We start from the raw sequence: 20,484 nt of genomic DNA on the forward strand, positions 1-20,484 counted from the left end.
TTTGCCTAGAGTAGTAGAAACTATGGTATTATTCCAAAAGTATACTTTATAAAGTATTTAGTGTAAGTGCCTGATGGGTGAGGTTGGTTACAATAAGTGCAATTAGGCAGCACTATGTAAACCACCGTGCACCATTAAATGCTTAGTGGTAATCAGGAGAGAGAAAGCATATACAGAATCAGAATCAGCTTTATTGTCACATCACAGGTTTAAGATCAAAAAGTGAAGATAAAAGTGAGAGCAGAAAAGTGAAGATGGAAAAGTGAGGATGCAAATTGTGATTGGCCAGAATGAGATGATGTAACATTGTATGATGATTTATTTTACAATATAAATTGGAGTCCCTTGAAATAGAAATGCCATTAAATGGGGGTTCGTAGCCCAAACTGTGGGTCCTTGAAATGAAAATGGTTGAAAATCACTGCTAGAGCCATAGAAATATTTTCAAAAGCGGGTCTGCGGTCTAATAATTTGGGGGGTCGTTGACATGAAAAAGCTTGAGAACCACTGGTAAAGGGCATGGGTCAAATGCCTTGGGTCGTGTCCAACTGTAATTTATCTCACTCTACCCTCACCGCTGTCCTTGTCTGAGCTGTTGCTATGCGTCTTTGCATGGAGACAAAGGCAATTATACAAAATACATACTGTAATCTTTGTTGCACTTTAGACCAGGTCAGACATGGCTGAACTTTTATCACTCCACAAGTAGGCCAGTATCATGCAAGTGGTTATATAACCTATAACCTCACAAAAAGGTTATTTATAACCGCTCAGTGTTTTCTGTTGCAGCAGACTCAGTCGGCAGCACACAGTATGACGTCTCCTGCAAAGGCAGCAGCCCCACTCCTCTTAGCAACATGCACATGGTTTCTGTGTGCCACTGCAGACCTGGATGGTAAGTATAGTCGACAATATTTAATGTTTTTCTGTGGTTTTCTTTCTAACCATGAATATTTGAGCTTTCACATGTTTAAAGATGGGAGTGCCGTGATTTTTTGTATGCGTCTATGGAGTTAACTGACTGACAGTCTGTTAACAACTGCAGTCTCGCGATGACAGGCGAGCCAATAGACATTCTCGCAATGACAACTTTATTAGCATTTTAATGTGGACATGCTCTTGTAGACAGGAATGTTTTTGAAAGGGGAAGAGGAACAACTACTAAAACAATACCCGTGTAGGTGTGGACATATAGCCTAAATCTGTTCCAATGTGCTATACTAGCTCCAGTAGTCAACACAGAACTGGGGAGTGTGAGAGGCAAGTATGTGGGCGTAAAGGGGAAAGATACAGGAGTCCATGCCTACCTGGGAGTGCCCTTTGCCAAGCCACCTGTTGGGTCGCTGAGACTGACCCCACCCCAGCCTGCAGAAAGATGGGAAGGAGTGAGGGATGCTACCCAACAACCATTCATGTAAGTCATTAATGCAGTCCAGTAGGTGTTTATTGAGTTTTATTCCATATATTAACTGGATTTATTTTTTTATTTCATTTTCACAGCTGTGTCCAAAATATACAGTTTCATCTGCATATGATAAATATACTATTCACAAAGACAGCACATGCCCCTGCCATCTCAGAAGACTGTCTTTACCTCAACATTTACACACCAGCAACAGCTGCTCAAGATGACAAACTCCCAGTAAGATCCTGGGTTTTACCTCATAGAATTGGCGAGTGCACATAATTAGTCAAATTAAAAAGATACAACAATAATCAACGTTCCACTTCCTAGGTCATGGTCTGGATCCATGGTGGAGGGCTAATAGGTGGCTCAGCCTCATTGTACGATGGTTCTGCCCTGGCTGCTTACCAGGATGTAGTTGTGGTTCTGGTCCAGTATCGCTTAGGAGCACTGGGATTCCTCAGGTGAGGATGGTGTGGATATGATGACACCCTGTGGAAAGTTATGCCTTAATTGGTCTGATTTGTTTTAGCGATATCTGATTGTGTGCTCTTTTCAGTACTGGAGATGAACAGATGTCAGGAAACTTTGGTTTACTGGACCAGGTGGCAGCTCTGCGATGGGTCCAGGAGCACATCCATAACTTTGGAGGAGATCCAGGTTCAGTCACCATATTTGGGGAGTCCGCTGGTGGATGGAGCGTGTCCCTCCTGGTACCGCACAATCCACATAAAAATATTATCTGAAACTCAAATGGCAAAGAATGAATACACAGAGGAATAGTTTTTAATTCGTTTGAAAGCATTTATTCCATGTTTTGTGTTGCTTGAATTACCAGGCTCTGTCTCCATTGTCTGATGGCCTGTTTCACAGGGCAATCGCTGAGAGTGGCACTGCTGCATTAGATATGTTTTTATTTCCGCAAGATCCTTTGCCCATCGCCCAGGTAAGTTTAGCTTTACTTAATTTTTACATCATGGTTCTGCAGTAGTCTAGCGGTCTATAACTCTTCGTCTGTCCGTAGCTAATCTTGTAAACTGGTCAAACAGACAAACAGTGCACACTGTCAGTAGTCATCAGAAGTACCTCCTCATTGTTTTCACATGTTTTATAGGCCTACTATTTGAAATATTATCTTCAATCTTATAATGGAAGTCAATGATGCCCTGATTGGGCTGAAACGTAATACCCTGTAAATGACTAATGCCTAAATGTCTTGGAGGACCCTGATGTAAACAAGTATTAGTGCTTTTTCTGGTTTTATCCTCGTAGCAGATTTTGTACTTTCTTTGAAAGCCCATTCTACGAATAAAATATTCAATCGATCAATTAGGCTCACCACATGAAGTCAGAGTTCCCCACTGGAGACACATCATTCCCAAATGGATTCGGTTTACATTTGTAAAATAAGTAAATACACAATATGTAGTCAATTATGCCAACAATATTTATATGGTTTTCTTCTTTACAATTATGTTTCTCTGATCTTTATTGCCAGCTATTAGCCAATGTATCAGGCTGTGACATCACAAGCACAACAATGATTGCTGACTGCCTGAGATCCATGGATATTGATGCAATGCTGACTATTGAAAAGGTTAGACATGTACAGTACAAGTCAACAAGTGGTGTATTAGATATCATCTGCTGATATAACACGTTGATCAAACAGTATATAACTTCCAATTTATAATCTTTGATTTGATCTTTATAGTGAAATGTTTGACAATCTCATTTCAATACATTTCTTAAATCTGTTACACATTGGTATGCTTTTCTCTCAAGGACAACATGCTAAGATACCCTGTTAATGTTGATGGACACTTCCTGACCAAACCTGTGGATGAACTGTACAAAAACCACAAACTTCTTAAAATACCTTTCATAACAGGCATTAATAATCATGAAGGGGGCTGGCTACTCCCTACGGTAAGTACAGTTTTCCATTTCTGAAATGGCCCTGCCGAGGATGCTGAGCAAGGATCTTTTGAGAGACTGAGAGGGGGTGATGGTGGGGTTGTCAGTATCTGTACATCTTTGATACTGTTGCATTTGAATTTAATTACCGTACTTACACTCAAATTCTCAATTACTTATTAATTTCTCATAAGTCTTATAAACATTGTTTTGCTCATGTTGTTATTTTACAAAACAAACAAAAATAAAAACCCTGCTTGCCCTTTTAGTTCTTTGCTCCTCCAAACTGGACAGAGGGAATGGACCGGGACCTTGCCATGAGTGTTCTAGCCATGCTCTATCCCAATATACATGTAAGAGAAACACTGCCTAACATTCATTTCATGACCATATTTTTTTGTTTTCTGTCAATATAACCTTACATGTTTTCTGTCTTCGTCAAGCTGAAAAAGCTTGTGACAGATGAATATCTTGGAACCTGTGGAGATCGACTGAAAATTAGAGATGGATTTACAGAGCTGCTTGGGGATATTCTGTTTGCCATTCCAGCCATTAAGACTTCAAATTCCCACAGAGGTAAAAATAATGAAATCTTAAGAATCATTCTTCTTAACCCGGTTTGCCTCGTACATTAAACACACACACCTAATTTTTGTCTACGACCAGATGCAGGTGCCCCTGTATACCTGTACGAGTATCATCATCCCCCCAAATACATGCAGGAGAGAAGACCAAGCTTTGTTGGATCAGACCATTGTGATGAAATCATCATTGTATTCGGATACTGCTTCATGACTTCCTATGCCGAATTTGGGAGTAAGTGCAATATTCTATCTCTGCTGTCGGGAAGAAACCACTTAACTCCATGTACATTTTTCAGGAAATGAAAAATATAAAATTTTCAGGAAATTAAGAGAACCTATTTTGAAAACAAAGCAATACTGCCTCATCAAAGTTGGTGTTGTGACTTTATATATTGTCAATTACTTGCATGATAGGGGGAGAGCTGGTGGAGTGAGTTAGTTTTAGCTGCAGACAGTTTGAGGGTCCAATGGAGTTTTTTTTTGCTACTTTGCATTGGTTCAATATTTTCAAAACAACACACAGATGTATTCAATAGCACTGATTTATGCAAAAAAATATCAAAACCTCAAAAACTGACAGCAACGATATAATATATATAATATAAAATTATAAAACATAATAAAGATTATACATTTTGTCTCGCTTTCCAATACCTTTTGAAAGTCTACAACAGAAGTTTCACTAAACCATTTTTCTTAATCACTCTACAGTATCATGTACAGAAGAAGAGGAACAGCTTAGTAAAACCATGATGAGCTATTGGGGCAACTTTGCTCGGACGGGGTAGGATTATACTCACATTACACAGTATCTTATAATTAGATAAGTCCAAGTCTCTATCAACATACTCTCATTAATGTTTATCCTTCAAATCAACTGTGTATAGGTCACCTAATGGAGCAGGCCTGGTACATTGGCACCAGTACGGTGCAGATGAACACTACCTGTCCATTGGTCTCCTGGAACAGATGTCTGCTCAGCACCTGAAGAAGGACCGCTACACCTTCCTAACTCAAACCGTTCCTGAGAAGATTCACCAGAGTCAAGAGAATGTAGAGCACAGTGACCTGTAGTATGGATACGGGACAGCTTCTCTCTCTACTACTACTCACCTTCATCAACGAAGCTGGAAGACAAAGTCCCAGTAAATGAATCTTATTAACCCATTCTGACCTGAGATCGGATTCTAAAAATGTCTGTTTGAAAATGACAGTTTTCTGAAAAAGCAATCTTTCTATGTCAGTTGTTATTCGATTTTTCAAAAATAGCAGACCTACAAGCTCGTAGCGGCGCGCTATGAGCTTGTAGATCTGCTATTTTTCAATAGCTAAAGCATGACACCAAAAGGGGTTCCCGGCCAAGAAATATGGAATACAAGAACATAAAAAAAAGAAAGCCCTGCATTTGTTTGTTTGTTTGTTAAAACGTTGAATATCTATATTCTTATAGTAATCATTTTAGAGTGATTATCCAGTAACATGGGTCTCCCTATCTCTCCAGCTCTTTAATAAGCAGACAATACATTTTCAGGTTTGTTGCGAATTTCATCCAATCAAGAAAGAATACAGTACCCCACAAAGATCACGTCCAATTTAACTTGTTTATCCTCATATGCTATAATTTCCTTCTCCTGAAAATATATTTTCTGTTTACTAAATAGCTTATTATATTACAGTGGAAACATTTGTAGAATCGGCCTCAGGTCTTATATGGGTTAAAGGGGATGGTGTGCTGGTTGGTGGTGTGCAACTGATTGTGTTGGCATGGGCTTATCTATGCCAAAAATGCCAGGGCCTATTTTTCATCCCAGTCCAACCTTATTGGTTCAGAGTAGGGATGCACGATTAATCGGTAGCATATCGGTATCGGAATTCGGAATGGTCTCAAACTAATACAGATTATTTAATCAGTTTTCACAAGCAAAAAAAAGGAAAAATTATAAAGAATACTTTAATGCTTAGTATGAGGTATAAAGTACAGCAGCCTTGTGTTCCTAAAACAGAAAGATTGGGTATTGGGTAAGACTGACGTTATGTATCTTTCAGGACCTTTCACTGCTTTGTCTCAACTATGGCTCAGCTAGTGATGCACCGAATATTCGGCCGCAGAAAATATTCGGCAGAAAATGGCTAAATATGCATTTTCGGCCTATTCGGTTTCGGCCCAAATAGGCAGAAAATATATCACCGAATAGTGTATGCAATGAATGCATTCAAAGAGCTGAATAAATGTTTTATGGATCCATAATAGTGATTATTATTTAAGTTAAGTTTTGCCATAACCATAATATAACATTTGTAGAATCAAACTCAGGTTAATGGGTTAAGTGAGGATACTAAAACAGCGATATTCAGTTACACTTCATACCAATGATACTGTGCGGGTGTAGGTATGTTAAGTGATAACCACTTTCAACATGGCATTATAGGCAAAAGCTTTCTAAATCTTTCAAATTTTCCAAACATCTACAAGCTTGTAGGTCAACAATCTTTGCTATTTGTTGTACAACAAAGTATTTATAGTGCTTAAGTGGCATTCTGGACTATACCTGTCTGGCTGGAAACATTGTGGTTGCAAGGACTGCATTTCTGACCTTTCAGATACAGGACTGTGTCACAGTCATTACCCGGTGATTGAGAGATTATTTATTCTGTACTTACTCTGTATAAACATACTATTTTAACTAGTGATGCCCCGAATATTCAGCCGCAGAAAATGTTCGGTTTCGGCCCGAATAGGCAGAAAATATATCACCGAATAGTGTATGCAATTAATGCATTCAAAAGGGCTGAATAAATGTTTTATGGACCCATAATAGTGATTATTTTTTAAGTTAAGTTTTGCCATAATCATTTATTTTAAATAAATCCGGTAGCTTTAAGGTACGGCCATGACAGCAATGGTAGGAAAAAAGATGTATAATATTAATCATATTCGGATATTCGGCATTCGGTTTTCGGCCAACTGTTTCCTATATTCGGTTTCGGCCAATAATTTCAATTTCGGTGCATCCCTAGTCTCAGCCACCGCGGTAGATATTTTGACATTCAGGTTCATCCCGATGTTCTGGGCATCTTTGTAATGTTAGTGTTAGTAAAAAGCAGGTAAAAGAGTAATGTTTGAGGCAGACTAACATCAGTCACTTTTCCATTCACTGTAGTAGAAGGAGATGCGGGGAAACCGCAGATATGTCGTCCCCGCCTACAGGAAATACGTTGCCTGCGACCATGAGACCCGTTTCTGAATCGGTCTATAGGGAGACGCCCGAGAGGCAGGGCCAGATTTAGCCAGGCCCACTAGGGTGGGCAGACAGAATGTTATAGGGGGGCGGGCGAAACATTTTTGGGGTGTCAAATCCCCCCAAGCCCCCGAAATGCATAGAAAACTATGAAACTATGCTATCATATCAGTTCATATATCTTCTCCTTCTTTGACCAACAGTATTCTAACCCAATTGCCCTTCCTGACACTACCCTCTGCATTTACCCAAGCTTGGGACCGGCACAAATAGGACACGGCATGGCTTGTGCCCTGTTGAGGCTGCATTTCTCTTTTTTTGTAAATCTTTTTTTTTATCTATCTATCTATCTATCTATCTGACAATCAATCATCATATCTGGCTTGTGCCCTGTTGAGGCTGCATTTATCTTTTTTTCATCTTTTTTCTTTTCTTTTTTTTATCTCTCTCTATCTATCTCTATAACATGAGTCTTCTGTTTGTCTTGGCAAAAAATTGTAACAAATTCATCCATGTCCAATGTATTTGTTATAGATTTCTCATGTGCCAAGATGACCAAGTTATTTTTTCTGTCGTGCAACATGGTGCAACGGTAAGGGGTTAGGACATGTGCCAGCGTGGAGAAGGAACTCTCACATGAAGCTGAAGACGCACCAATTACAAGGGCTGTCACATACAACTTGTGCAACACAGGAAATGCTTTCTTGTATGTCTTCATGTGTTTAGACACAGTGGCCAGATCTGTTTCGGTTGGACAACATATCTTGGCTTTGCAACAATGAGTTCGCTTTTCAGAGTTGCTATAGTCTTTTCCAGTTCCAGCAAGTGCATGCAAAGGCTGCAACAAGGTGGAGTCTAGAAATCTCTCAGAATAGGGTACAAGGCTTGATATGGCTGCCATTAGTTCTAAATTCTTCTTTGAGTGCACAAATCAACTGATGCCTCATCATCCTCTGAAATCTCTGACAGGATAGTACAAAGACTTTCTTCGTTCTCAACAATGCACCTTGTCACATCATAATGGCTTGTCCAACGAATTCCAATTAGTCGTCTGAGATGAGGAGCATCATACCATTCTGACACATAGTGGTGATAGAAGAAGTTATACAGGGAATTGCAGAGGTCAAAACCCCTGCAGCGGTTCCGAGTCTCTCTCGTGTGACTGAACTCACTGGTATTTCTTTGCTCTGGTGTTTTATCTTTTATTTAACATTTATTTAACCAGTAAAAACACATTGAGACTGCGTCTCTTTTACAAGTGGGAACTGGCCAAGAGGCAGAAATAAAATTACACTTCCGTACTAAATTGTCAAAGTTACATTTTGGAACAGCAAATAAAACATCCATAATACACCTAGAGTACACACACATCACATCACCAAAGTCCTAATGTATTAATAGTATGTGTGCAGCTTATAATTACTTACTACTATAATTACTTAAAGGAAAACTACTTATTTGTGTTTTATGATTGCTAATTTCCCAATTCTTCCTCAACATGCACCCAATTATTTTCCAAATGTGCATTATTAACTTTTTGTGTCAGATAGATTCTATCTGACAAAAAACGAATAATGTTCTATCTGATACAATTTTCCCCTAAAGGCCCTCTACTTTTCTCATGTTTCCCGTTCCTGATCACTTCGGTGACTCGATCATGAGTCACGATGATGATTTAGTCCTACAACTGGTCTTCCACAGAAGCCAAACCAAACGTATTTGTGATATTTACTGCCAGTGCCTTGTGTATGGGCTATGGCCTGGGGGCGTGACACTAGGCTACTTTATCAGCTGTGTGTCGTACGTGGATAAATCATGACACATTTACGCACTCCCTGAGAGCCTACGAAGTCCCGGAGCCCATGCGGGTTTCCTTTCCAATAGCTACACATGGCACTAAATTACTCTTCAGATCCAAACAAATGCAACGAGAGACGCAATCTTGAGACTGGCAACCCCATGATGTCTGCGGTCATGTTCTCCGCCGGGGCCGTGGGCAACATCATGGCTCTGGTCCTGCTGGATCTGCGGCGCCGGAGAAGAGGCTCGTCCTTGTTTCAAATCCTGCTCACGGCGCTGGTCGTGACGGATCTACTGGGGACTGTCTCGGTAAGCCCGATAGTGCTGGCTTCTTACGCCTGGAATAGGACGCTTGTGTCGATGAGTTCTGGCAATGAGGTGTGCAAATACTTTGGCTTCAGCATGGCCTTCTTCAGCCTCTCCACGCTGTCCGTTCTGTGCGCAATGGCAATAGAGCGCTGCGTCTCCATAGGTTCTCCCTACTTCTACGAGAGGCACTTCAACAAGCACTGTGGCCACATCGCTCTGGCACTCATTTATGTCGCCTGCTTCTTGTTCTGTGTGAGCCCCTTCGTGGGGTACGGGTCCTACGTGCAATATTGCCCCGGGACATGGTGCTTCCTCAACATGCACCCGCTGTCAGATCGCGCGGCTAAAGTGTTCCTTGGTCTCTACGCGTCCTTCACGCTCGTCATGATCTCTGGCACCGTGGGATGCAACGTGACCGTCATTTACTGCCTCGTGAAGATGCACCGGAGGCACAACGCGCAGCGCAACCGAGGTCCACAGCAGACGGGGATCCGCCGCAGGTCGCTGTCGGAGGAAGTGGAGCATCTTTTGCTGATGAGTTTCATTACAGTGGTTTTCATCCTCTGCTCATCCCCCATAGTGGTAAGAAAAGAGCTTTGTTTTGTTGATATTTAACTTCATCTGCGTTCTCATAACCATAATTCTGCAAATCTGAATTTAAGCGTTCCAGAGCTTTTCAAGGGCAATCACTGACAATCATTGACTGACATCACAATTCAGATTCACATTTATAAGAAGTTGCCTGCACATTTCATATAGGACTTGTCAATGTGGGTCAAACAATGATAGATGAGAGTAAGTTTCAATTTCAGCATAAAATATTTATATAGCTAGGCCTATTAAAATATTATAAGCAATGAAGCATCTCAAATCTTTGGAATGGTGTGTAGGGGACTAGGGTGAAATGAATCATTTCCCAAACTACTGTAGCCTTAGCCAATTCGAGTTTGGAATTGTATTCATTATGCATGAATAAACCTTTTTCAGACTAGAGTTGATCATACATGACCAATACATACAATAGTATGATACATACCGTATGTGCTTGTATACACTGCATATTGATGTATGGCATTCGTTTGCCCTTACTGTGTCTTGTCTGTCTGTCTCCATGCTTATTGAACCAACCCCATAGCTCAGAGTCTACATAAACCTTGGCAGGATGGAAGAGTACCACGCAGGCGATCTACCCGCTCTTCGCCTGCTGTCCTTGAACTCCATCATCAATCCCTGGGTTTACATCATCCTCAGGCCTTCTGTTCAAAGGTTCATCTGGAGGAAGCTGCCCTGCAGGCCACACAAGTCCAAGCTTTCCCCAGGGATGGCTCTCACTGTTCAGCCAACAGCGGCCACTAAGGGCCCGCCCGAGCCTCTCCTAAATCAGGCAGGAGATAGGTGATGACACGTGCATTATTCTGGCCTGTCGAGGACCTGTGTTTATCGCACCAAGTGGTGTAGAACACTGTTCCTGAACGTAGGGTCCGGGGACCACCAGGAGTCCAAGTGGACCATTACAGGTCTGTAACTCTGAGAGGGTACAAATGGTCCATTTGGTTCCATTTGTATACCCTCTCAGAGTTAAAGTAACACTGAGGATTGTACCGTGTGGATTGGGGTCCCCATGTGGATTGGGGTCCCCCGAGTTCGTGGGGGTCCATATGGCATAGTGCATGTCAAACTGGGGGTCCTTGAAATGAAAAAGGTTGCAGTGTGTAGTGTGTAAGGGAAGGAGATACTTCGTCCCAGTGTCAAGGTGTCCATGACATGTTCAAGTCACGTTGGCATTTTGCTCCATTAGAGCTTGATGAGATGCTTATTTAATTTATTGTTTTATTCATGGTGCTCTTTTTTCACCTTTTTTCACTTCTATAATACCTGCTGTTGGTTGTTTTTACCCCCGTAAAGCAACATTTAAACATTTGTTGCAAAAAAAGTAAAAAGCCTTTAATAAAGTGGTTAATTCATTTGCAAAATGAATTCACCCACCACAGCCTGCGCAGTATATTTGTCAACGTGTCCCTAAGCAAGACACTTGACTTAACCCCTAGTCTTGCGTTGCCAGATGATCAAAGATTTCCGCCTACTGACCGGTAGCTTATTCTGCTCATTTACTCAGTGTACTGTAGTGTATACAGTATATCAGTACCTTAAGGGAAATTTATACATTGTAAATGTAAATGTTTATGCATTCAACATGCTGTGTTTATGAAGTTTTCCTGTTTGCATCCCGTTTACTTCAAGCTCTGAAAGGCTATGTCCCAGAACATGAATGTACCTTCGCCGAAATAGCAGATCTACAAGCTAAACTTGTACATTGGTAAAGTAGTCAGGCTTAATTTAGTCAGTAAGAATAGTGAAAAAGGCCAGAACCAACTGAGAGGTTTATTCAAGTGACACTGGTTAATTGCATAACACAACCACTCACCCACTGTAGAATGCATGGTTAGGATATCCATGGAAATTTATTCATTCAGCATCCCATTCAGGATTGATTGAAATTTTTATTTCACAGTATGTAGAATCAGAATGGGTACATTTCAAACAAAAGCACAAGTCATTACAAAAACTGTTACTTTGTGACAAAACCATGGTTAAGCTTGTTTACAACAGGGTCCACCATCAATTTATCAGAAAGAAAATATACACTTCTATGAAAAACCTGGAAATCATCATATAAAGACAGTAAAATAATGGGCAGGGGTGAGATGGGTTCTGGGTGATGGTACCCAAGTAGTAGCCTGACCAGTTTGTTTTGGGAAGTCTGGAGCCTTCTTTAAAGGGCCTTTGAGGTGCTGTGTGATACGAGTGCATGAATAGTCGAAGAAACCTTGTACGCTCCTGTTAGGGTCTTCAAGGTGTTTTTGTTGACCAGTGAGGAGATCTTGTACACTACAGGAATCTTGTTCTTCTGGTTTGGTTGACATTTTGATTACATTGGTGGCCATTTTATAACCAGAAAGATTTGTCTCCAGGATGGAACCTAGGTAGGTAATTTCGTCTTTACGTGTGACTCGTCCACTTTAACTGAGAAGCCTTGTTGAGATAACCATTTGCGCCAAAGAGAATGGATTCAGTTTTTCCCAGGTGTAAACATAGTTTGTTATTAGCAAGCCAGGTGCAGATTCTACCAAGTTCAGAGCTGAGGGCCTTTTAAACCTGCAGTTTGTTCAAGAAGATTGACTTCTGAGGTCAATCTTAAGGATGACAATTAGGCATGTAAAATTGTATTAGATGTGTGTAAGATGTAGTATACATTCATTAGAGCGGCTTGGGGTCATTTAGAAATTGTTCTATCAGTGTGTGTGTGTGTTTTTATTTTATTTATTTATAAGGATTAAATTGAAGTTTACTGTTTCAGTGCACTGATATCATTTTTAACAATAAAGTAGGCCCTATTGTTAAAATGTAAACTTTGTTAATATGACCTTTGTTGGTAATTCCTTTGTTGGTACCATTTCACCCTTGTTCTTGCATTCCATCCAACAACAGGATGTAACAGATGTCTGTTCACAATGCACCCAGTGCACAGTAGGACTAGTGCCACTTCCTACAGTATGGTCTTTGACATGCAGCTGAATCCTCAGGTGGCTGATATGAGAGCAATCAATCTATATTTAAGTAACAAATGTTACACTTTCTGTAATTACGTTGTCACACTGAAGAAATAAACTAGTTATTATTGTGTGTGCATCATGTGCATGCAGGTAAATTGAGGCTTTTACATAATTCCCTATACCATGTTTGTACAACGAATAGCGAAAATAGCTAATATACTTTTCTTTTTCACATTTTTATTTGTCATTTTTGAAAATGTTCGCCTATAATCAATGACATGCCCAAAATAGAGAAGCCAGGCTGAAAGTGGCTACTGAGGGAGCAGGGTTGCACAATGTCCAGTGCAAGACGGTTTGCATCATCAGGACGTCAGTCCTCTTGCTATCTCGTCTGGGTGAAGAGGCAACATCCTACTAGCTCTGTTCCCAGGCTCAGAGAGCTGGAGGTTGGATGAGAACAAGGTCTTAGCCAAACCCCAGCAGTTTACTGCGTATCAACTGATTCAAGTGTTTATGTGATGTGACACAGATGGTCTTCCCGGCAGCCCATTACTTATACTTGTAAGGAGAACATCCAAAGTGTTTTTATGGATGACTGGGATGTTTGTTTTAACTCATTTTCCCAGTTCCTGGGACATGGGTGGGTGGTAAGATAAACAGGGTTGAGAAGTTTCCTTTCACCACTTTTGTTCGATCCACAACATTTATATATGTTGAAACCCAAGTCTGTCATTGAAATTAGTCTACTGACCTTCTCTCCACATTTCCCATCGCTGATGTCTTTCCACCACAAACATCGTACCTATTCATCAACGCAGTGAAAATCACCCTGTATTAACTGCCAGAGAGAGAATGGGAGAAAATATGCTTTGTGGGTTAACAAGATATTATAGGAACTGTGCGAGTTACTATGCAAGTAGGCTATGAATTAAATCCATGAGGCCAAGTGGCCAAAAGACCCCTTCTCAATCTGTTTGTTTCACCTTTTAACCAGTTTCAGTCTGGCGACCATATTTTCTGCATGTCTAGGCTATAAATTCCAAATGTTGCAAAAGAATGTAACGCATCACAATGTGACATGCAGTGAGAGCTGATTGGCTATTCTTTGCTTGATTGGCTAAGTACTATTTGGCTCAGTGGGTAACCTTGACCAATACTCACTTATGCTAGTGTGATGCCCACTTAAGGTGCAATCACATTAGTGCAGCATTATTTTTGTTTTACTGTTTTGAGGGTAATTGTCATTTATTCATTCATGTTTTCCCTTTTGAACAGTGTAATGTGGTTAATCTTGGTTTCACGCCAAAAGACATTTTGGTCACTAGGTGGCAGGGTGGGACTGGTTCTCAACCTTTTCTGGATCGGCCCACTTGAAAGCATGCACTTTCAAATCACACCCAAGTGAGGGGTGCTCTTATCATTATACACCAGGGTTCCCCAATTAATTTTCCTCAAGGGCCATATTTTGACTACGGTACCAGGCTTGGGGCCGAGTCGGCACATGTGAGGTCGAGGTCTTGCCCTGAAATTAATGTTCAGGGCAAGACCCCATTTGAAAAGGACCCCCAGTTTGACATGCAGAGGCTACTGACCCCAATTTAATGCCATTTATATCTGAGCCACAAGGGGGCGCTCCGCGGGCCTCTAATTGGGGAACCCTGTTACACCATCATACATCATCTCATGAACAACTGAATTTATGTGATTGGTTGGTTAAATTTACGTCATATTTGGCGAACATTTAACCTATTTTCTCCTTTCATTGTCAATGGCAAATATGAGACGTGTGCATGGGGACAAGATTTACGTTTTTGGCTATATTCTGTGCAAGTATAACATTATTTTCTGTAATAGGCCTATTTTATCCCAAGCTTTCCAAATACGAGCACCAACCAAGTAACCATATTGTTTAAAGTGCATAAATCATAAAAGGGGATTTATAGGCTCTGAAAATGAAATGATTAAAAACTATTCTGTGACTCACTGTAAGCCAGTGCAGAGATCTGAGAATGCATAATGTGTTAACTTCAGTTCATTTTAATTATTGCTAGAAGTAGCTCCATTCTGAATGAGCTATTGATTGATTGATTGTAAACCAAGGGCTGATAAATAACATGTATCTTTATTGGTATGTATACAAGCTGAATAGAACAGACCTAAGGAGTTAAGGTACCAATTTGAAACCTGTGTGCGGACTCTCCTCTCTTCACTGTACTTACCTTAGTCCAGCACCAGACAGGAACTGGATGTGCGCTAGCCACCTACCTTTTATACCATATGTCACCATGTTTTATTTGTGCTTATCTAGTTCTAATTTATAAATGGAACTCTTTTGTTGCCTACAGGCAAGTAGATGTTGTTAAATAATACATAGACCTGTCCACTTTCAATGTTCCCTTGTTTGTGTATCAGATTCATTTCATACTGTAGGTTTATGCTTGACCATGAAGTCAGGACCCAGTGTATACAATAATACATAATGAATAATCCCCCATTAATGTCAGTTACTGTTTGTTCATGACCTGGTCAGACCATCTCATGATCCAGTTTATTTATTATATTTATTTATAGCATCCTGGCATATCTTAATAATGAGGAAATACTGTACCAAGGGACACGGTCAGCCATTTGGATTCTTGCAAAATATTAATTTATTGGTGAAATGACAGTTTTGCTTCACCACTGGCTGAGTGGTTTAAAATGACTGTGGTTTCAGCAAGATAGCCCACTTTCCTAAACATTATGAGGTTTTGTTACATTGGAGTGGACCTAAATGTTGTGTCTTTATTAATAATAATGTAGGCTACATATTGTTTCTCAGTTTCTGTTGAATTGGCAGTCATGCCTACTATTTTACCATGCTGTATATTCTGTGATTTGCAGAAGAAATAACTGGAGCTCAGTCTGACAAAGGTATGATTTATGGTCAATCTTCAATCCTAACCCTCCCAGTAGTGGTGACAATAGGCTATAGGCCTGTAATAGTCATGTTCCTTAATATGTAAGTTCGTAGGATGAAAACGAAGATTTCTAAAACTATATATTTTTGGAAACCTTAGCCTAACAAATCAGAAAATGTTTGTTGCCATTTTTCCCGAGGTCGGTATAGCAGACATATTGGATCTGAACCTGAACCTTGGCCTTGCTGCCTTCGACACAATCAATCACTCCATCCTCATTTCACACCTCCACTCCTCCCTTGGTTTATCCGGCTCCGTCCTCTCCTGGATGAAATCCTACCTCCGACCGTCAGCAATACATTTCAATTAACAACTGCACCTCCTCCACTGCCCTAGTCACCCCAAGGCTCTGTGCTCGGCCCCCTGATTTTCACTATTTACAATTTACATCCTTCCCCTTCGTCAGATCCTCCTTCACCACGGCCTTCAAAGTTCAATTTCATTGCTACGCAGACGACACACAATGGCACATGGCACCACAGCAAAAACCCTCAACAAACAATTTTTGTTCTCGGTCTCTGGGCTGGGCTATTATAAAGTATTGTGTTTTCTTAAAACCTCATGTCGAGAAAATAATTCTCGACATGGCTATTATGAGTAGCTAAGCATAAAGCGTGATTTGAGTCATAGTATAATTATAGGCTACGCTGTAATTATTACCGGTTACACCAGTGGTGTTACCAGCAATTACATTTTGGGCAGGCAAGATGTGTTAATTGTCATCTCCCCGCACACAATCGTAGCCAGTGGCGTGCACAGACATTTAGAGGGGCAGGTGCTCAAGTGAAAAAAGTGCACCTTGTGCAGCGCGTGGAACCGGCTGGTTGCCTTAACCCATTTTGGGGCGGGAACCCATTTTGGTATTAGCATTATGGTATGCTATAGCTATTGAAAAATAGCAGATCTACAAGCTCATGGCGCGCTACGAGCTTGTAGGTCTACTATTTTTTTTTAATCGAAGAACCACTGACATAGAAACATAGCTTTAGATTGTGGGGGCCTAAATAATATAGTAGAAGCGCTTTTATCAAGAATTGATCAATGTCACCATGGTCCACACACTAGCCTACTAGCCTTTTTTTTTAAAGAACACATTGCCAAAAGGGCAGGGGTGTGTCTATCTGTGCGCGCCACGGATCGTAGCATTGTACCTACAAAGGTTTTCAAAGAGATATACCTGCCAGACGAGTAGGATTCAAAGGCTGAATTAAAGGCATGCATACTGTACATTCCAATGGGTGATTGAGCGTTAATAATAGTAATCTCGTCTTATTTTTGTCCTCTCTCTCTTCTCATTGTATGGATGCGTTTCACCCCTGCTGTCCACCGGGCCCTGCCCATCCCACTGCCAGCCACTATACCGATGGCTTAAAGAAAAGTCCTCTTTGTACACAAACCTACACTAGAGATAGCAGTTCTGTCTAAGGATTCACCTCAAGTGATCCCATCAAGGGATTTTGAAGGGTTCTCCATTGGATAGTGTGGTCTGTCGACAGGCAAAACCGGCATTAAGGTAAGCCATCCACTGAGCCAATGATAATGGAAAGCCAGAATGTGAGAGAAATGCTGTTTAAATATCTAGGATTCTCCCATATTGTTTAGTGAAAATCCACTCAATAGCCTACAGTGCCTATACCTATTTTTCTGAATTACTGTAATTTCTTGACAGCCTAGACTAATTCATTCAAAATGTTCACAAACGCGATATAATAAAAATAAATAAAAGAAGGTGGTTAGGCCAAGTGGTGCATTTACAGTACGTTGTATATTAATGACTCATTATCCTAAATACTTGCCGCATTATTGTTGCAAGAGTAGCCTACTTTAAATCCTTTTACATTTTGTGCCTAGAGCTGATACAGCTCCAGAGGGAGAGAGAGACCGACACCAACCCAGAAGAACCAGAGAGGAATCCATCCAGCCCAAGCACCAACAGCAGTACCACAGAGCGAGAGGGATTCACACGGCGATCATCATGCTTCCCTGCAGACTGGGCCCTCGCACCACTGTCCTGGTGATCCTGCTGGCCATGGTGCTGATCTACCAATGGCACATTCAGCTCAGTGTCACTGTCAGCCCCACGCCTCAGTTCGGTCCCTACACCCCCAGGCCAATCAAGGGCAAGGTTCACGTACTGCTGCTATCGTCATGGCGATCGGGCTCCTCTTTCCTGGGCCAGGTGTTCAGCCAGCATCCGTCAGTCTTCTATCTGATTGAGCCTGGCTGGCACGTGTGGACCACGTTGCGTAATTCCGGCGCCACGGCCCTCCGGATGGCGGTGCGGGACCTCATACGGAGCGTGTTTCACTGTGACTTCTCCACAATGAAGGCCTATATGCCGGATCTGCATGACGTGTCCACCTTGTTCAGGTGGAGCACCAGCCGTGCTCTGTGCTCCCCGCCGGTCTGCTCTCTCACGCCACGGCACCAGTTCAGCAACGAGACAGAGTGTCGTAAGCGGTGCGGTTCCAGTGTCAGGGGGCTGCAGGCGGCGGCCTGGGCCTGTCACACCTACAGCCACGTGGTGCTGAAAGAGGTACGTTACTTTGAGCTGGAGTCGCTCTATCCACTCCTCCAAGACCCAGAACTGGACCTCCGAATCATTCACATGGTGAGGGACCCGCGTGCCGTGGTCCGGTCGAGAGAGCAGTCGGCCAACGCCTTCATGGAAGACAACGCCGTTATCCTGGAACAGGGGGGCACCTCCGTGGCGGACACGCAGTACCGCGTCATGCAGGAGATTTGTCGCAGCCACGTGCGCATCCACAACAGGGCCACCTTTGAACCCCCAGAGTTCCTGAAGGGTCGTTACATGATGGTGCGCTACGAGGACATTGTGCAGGATCCACTGACGGAGATCAAGACCATGTTCGAGTTTGTCGGTCTGGAAATGACCGGGCCGCTGCAGGATTGGATCTATACGGTGACCTCGCAGAACGCTACCGACGTCTCCCAGGAGTGGCGTTCCACACTGGCCCATGACAAGGTCAAACAGATACAGGAAGTGTGTAAGGACGCCATGTTGTTGCTAGGGTACAGGAACGTTGACAATGACAGAACCAACAATGCAACAAACCAATAATAATTAGAATGTAGTCTATATTCATAGTCTTTGATGACTTTGATGATAAAATACTTTTTCAAAATCTCTTTTGTCATGATATCCACATTACACAGTACAATCCTCCGGGTCTATAAACATTAACACAGGAGGACCCAATTTTAGTGTGTAATCTGGTCTGCTTAATGCAACACTGATCTGCCCTGAAATGGCAGAAATTTGAGGAGATTGTTGGTTTTGTTCTGGAAGCCATGCATAACCTATTCAGAATGCAGCCCTCTTGGTTCTGTTGGTGCAATGAATAATGACACTTCTGAAATGTATCCGTCACTTCCAAATACTTATCTTAGCTTATAACAAGTGTGTGTTAAAAGTGACACAAATATCATGGGGACATAATGCCTTAGTACAATAAACACTCAATAATTCCAAACAAACATGGATGGTTTGGACACACATAACAGATCAAAGTAGTTGTCACTGGTTTAACCACTGACCAGTGGTTTAACCACCTAAACTTATGTTGTATGACAAATAGCAAAGATTGGCAATCCACAGGCTCACAAGGTGGTATGGTGTGATGGGTTGTTGTGAGTGTGAGCTTAGATTTCATTAGGTCCTATATTAGATTTAAAAACATTGTTTGTTTGTTAACAGTATGGATTACTTCATAATGAGAAATGATTGAAAGGGCAATATATATCACATACAATTATCCAGTGCACATTCTTAGTTGTGGTATAGGTGGTGGATAATAATATAAACATGGTCAGCAGGACAAAAGACAATAAGAGAAGATATAATTTAATGACCCCTGGATTCCATGTCATACATAATAATGTACTGTGAGGTCTACATATTAAGAACCGTTCATATGTAACTATGCCAACGTAGTTTATGGAATGCGCACACTGCACTGCCTCAATAGAGATTTAATAGGCAGGGTTTTGGTCACAACTCACAAACATGAGGAAGAAACTGGCTTGCTTTGTTGGATTTCAATCTACAAAACAGGTTTAAAATGTCAATTGAGTGTGTGTGTGTGTGTGTGTGTGTGTGTGTGTGTGTGTGTGTGTGTGTGTGTGTGTGTGTGTGTGTGTGTGTGTGTGTGTGTGTGTGTGTGTGTGTGTGTGTGTGTGTGTGTGTGTGTGTGTGTGTGTGTGTGTGTGTCCATCTCTCTCACCGTTTCCTCTCTACCTACTAGCCCAAACAATATATTTAAAATAAAGAAGTAAATTGATCCTACTGTTAGGCATTTATAAAATAGTCATTAGCTATAACTGTGTAATCCTGCTTTTTTGCATACAAAAACGAAATCAATATCCAGCTGTATTACATGACAGGTGTTTAGGGTTTGAAGGGTATGGGAAGTCTACATAAAAGGCAGTAGTCTAATCTTAAATCACCTTCATTTACAACGTGCATAACTGCATATACTGTAGATGTTTTTAAGAGACAGATTAAAATGGAATGTAATTTTGAAAATGGCCTGTTGACTTTGGTTCCTTCAATGATAAAGATAACTCAAATGTTACATAAAAATCAAGGCTATAATTTGTAGGACTTTGATTGGTTGATTGAATACTTTATTAATGAATCGCACAGCAGGTACAGTTACAGCAGTAATGCTACAATGATAACACAAAGAACCCTGA

The 20,484-nt window shown here is 41.3% G+C and overlaps 3 protein-coding genes across 6 annotated transcripts; all 3 read left to right on the top strand.

Moving 5' to 3' along the window:
• Positions 1–794: 794 nt before the first annotated feature.
• Positions 795–5,103, top strand: LOC310877127 (fatty acyl-CoA hydrolase precursor, medium chain-like). 4 transcript variants are annotated; one of them, XM_083790848.1, is made up of 13 exons: positions 795–895; positions 1,225–1,414; positions 1,501–1,642; positions 1,736–1,869; positions 1,965–2,118; positions 2,244–2,351; positions 2,904–3,002; positions 3,191–3,334; positions 3,592–3,675; positions 3,766–3,898; positions 3,989–4,138; positions 4,618–4,690; positions 4,794–5,103. In XM_083790848.1, the coding sequence occupies exons 1-13, from the start codon at positions 814–816 to the stop codon at positions 4,978–4,980; spliced, it is 1,680 nt and encodes a 559-aa protein (XP_083646974.1). In that variant the 5' UTR covers positions 795–813; the 3' UTR covers positions 4,981–5,103. The 4 variants fall into 4 exon arrangements, with proteins under 4 accessions (XP_083646974.1, XP_083646975.1, XP_083646977.1 ...); XM_083790849.1 differs by lacking the exon at positions 3,989–4,138; XM_083790851.1 differs by having other exon boundaries at positions 831–1,385.
• A 3,912-nt stretch (positions 5,104–9,015) lies between these two features.
• On the top strand, positions 9,016–11,585 carry ptger2b (prostaglandin E receptor 2b (subtype EP2)). Its single transcript, XM_083789925.1, has 2 exons — positions 9,016–9,836; positions 10,390–11,585. Exons 1-2 carry the CDS (start codon positions 9,036–9,038, stop codon positions 10,651–10,653), a joined length of 1,065 nt encoding a protein of 354 aa, XP_083646051.1. The 5' UTR covers positions 9,016–9,035; the 3' UTR covers positions 10,654–11,585.
• A 5,615-nt stretch (positions 11,586–17,200) lies between these two features.
• Positions 17,201–18,995, top strand: LOC310876544 (carbohydrate sulfotransferase 6-like). The gene is made up of 2 exons (XM_083790108.1): positions 17,201–17,281; positions 17,622–18,995. The coding sequence occupies exon 2, from the start codon at positions 17,744–17,746 to the stop codon at positions 18,848–18,850; it is 1,107 nt and encodes a 368-aa protein (XP_083646234.1). The 5' UTR covers positions 17,201–17,281; positions 17,622–17,743; the 3' UTR covers positions 18,851–18,995.
• Positions 18,996–20,484: the final 1,489 nt, after the last annotated feature.

The sequence above is a fragment of the Protomyctophum parallelum genome, assembly GCF_964188405.1.
Source record: "Protomyctophum parallelum genome assembly, chromosome: 19".
NCBI lineage: Eukaryota > Metazoa > Chordata > Actinopteri > Myctophiformes > Myctophidae > Protomyctophum > Protomyctophum parallelum.

What these genes read in the sequence shown, in the direction of transcription:
- LOC310877127 (XM_083790848.1), top strand. Translation starts at nt 814, where the DNA reads ATGACGTCTCCTGCAAAGGCAGCAGCCCCACTCCTCTTAGCAACATGC. An exon ending in TGCCACTGCAGACCTGGATG is followed by an intron (nt 896 to 1,224) that starts GTAAGTATAGTC and finishes GTGCTATACTAG; the next exon opens with CTCCAGTAGTCAACACAGAA. An exon ending in CTCAAGATGACAAACTCCCA is followed by an intron (nt 1,643 to 1,735) that starts GTAAGATCCTGG and finishes TCCACTTCCTAG; the next exon opens with GTCATGGTCTGGATCCATGG.
- ptger2b (XM_083789925.1), top strand. Translation starts at nt 9,036, where the DNA reads ATGGCACTAAATTACTCTTCAGATCCAAACAAATGCAACGAGAGACGC. An exon ending in TCTGCTCATCCCCCATAGTG is followed by an intron (nt 9,837 to 10,389) that starts GTAAGAAAAGAG and finishes CCAACCCCATAG; the next exon opens with CTCAGAGTCTACATAAACCT.
- LOC310876544 (XM_083790108.1), top strand. Translation starts at nt 17,744, where the DNA reads ATGCTTCCCTGCAGACTGGGCCCTCGCACCACTGTCCTGGTGATCCTG.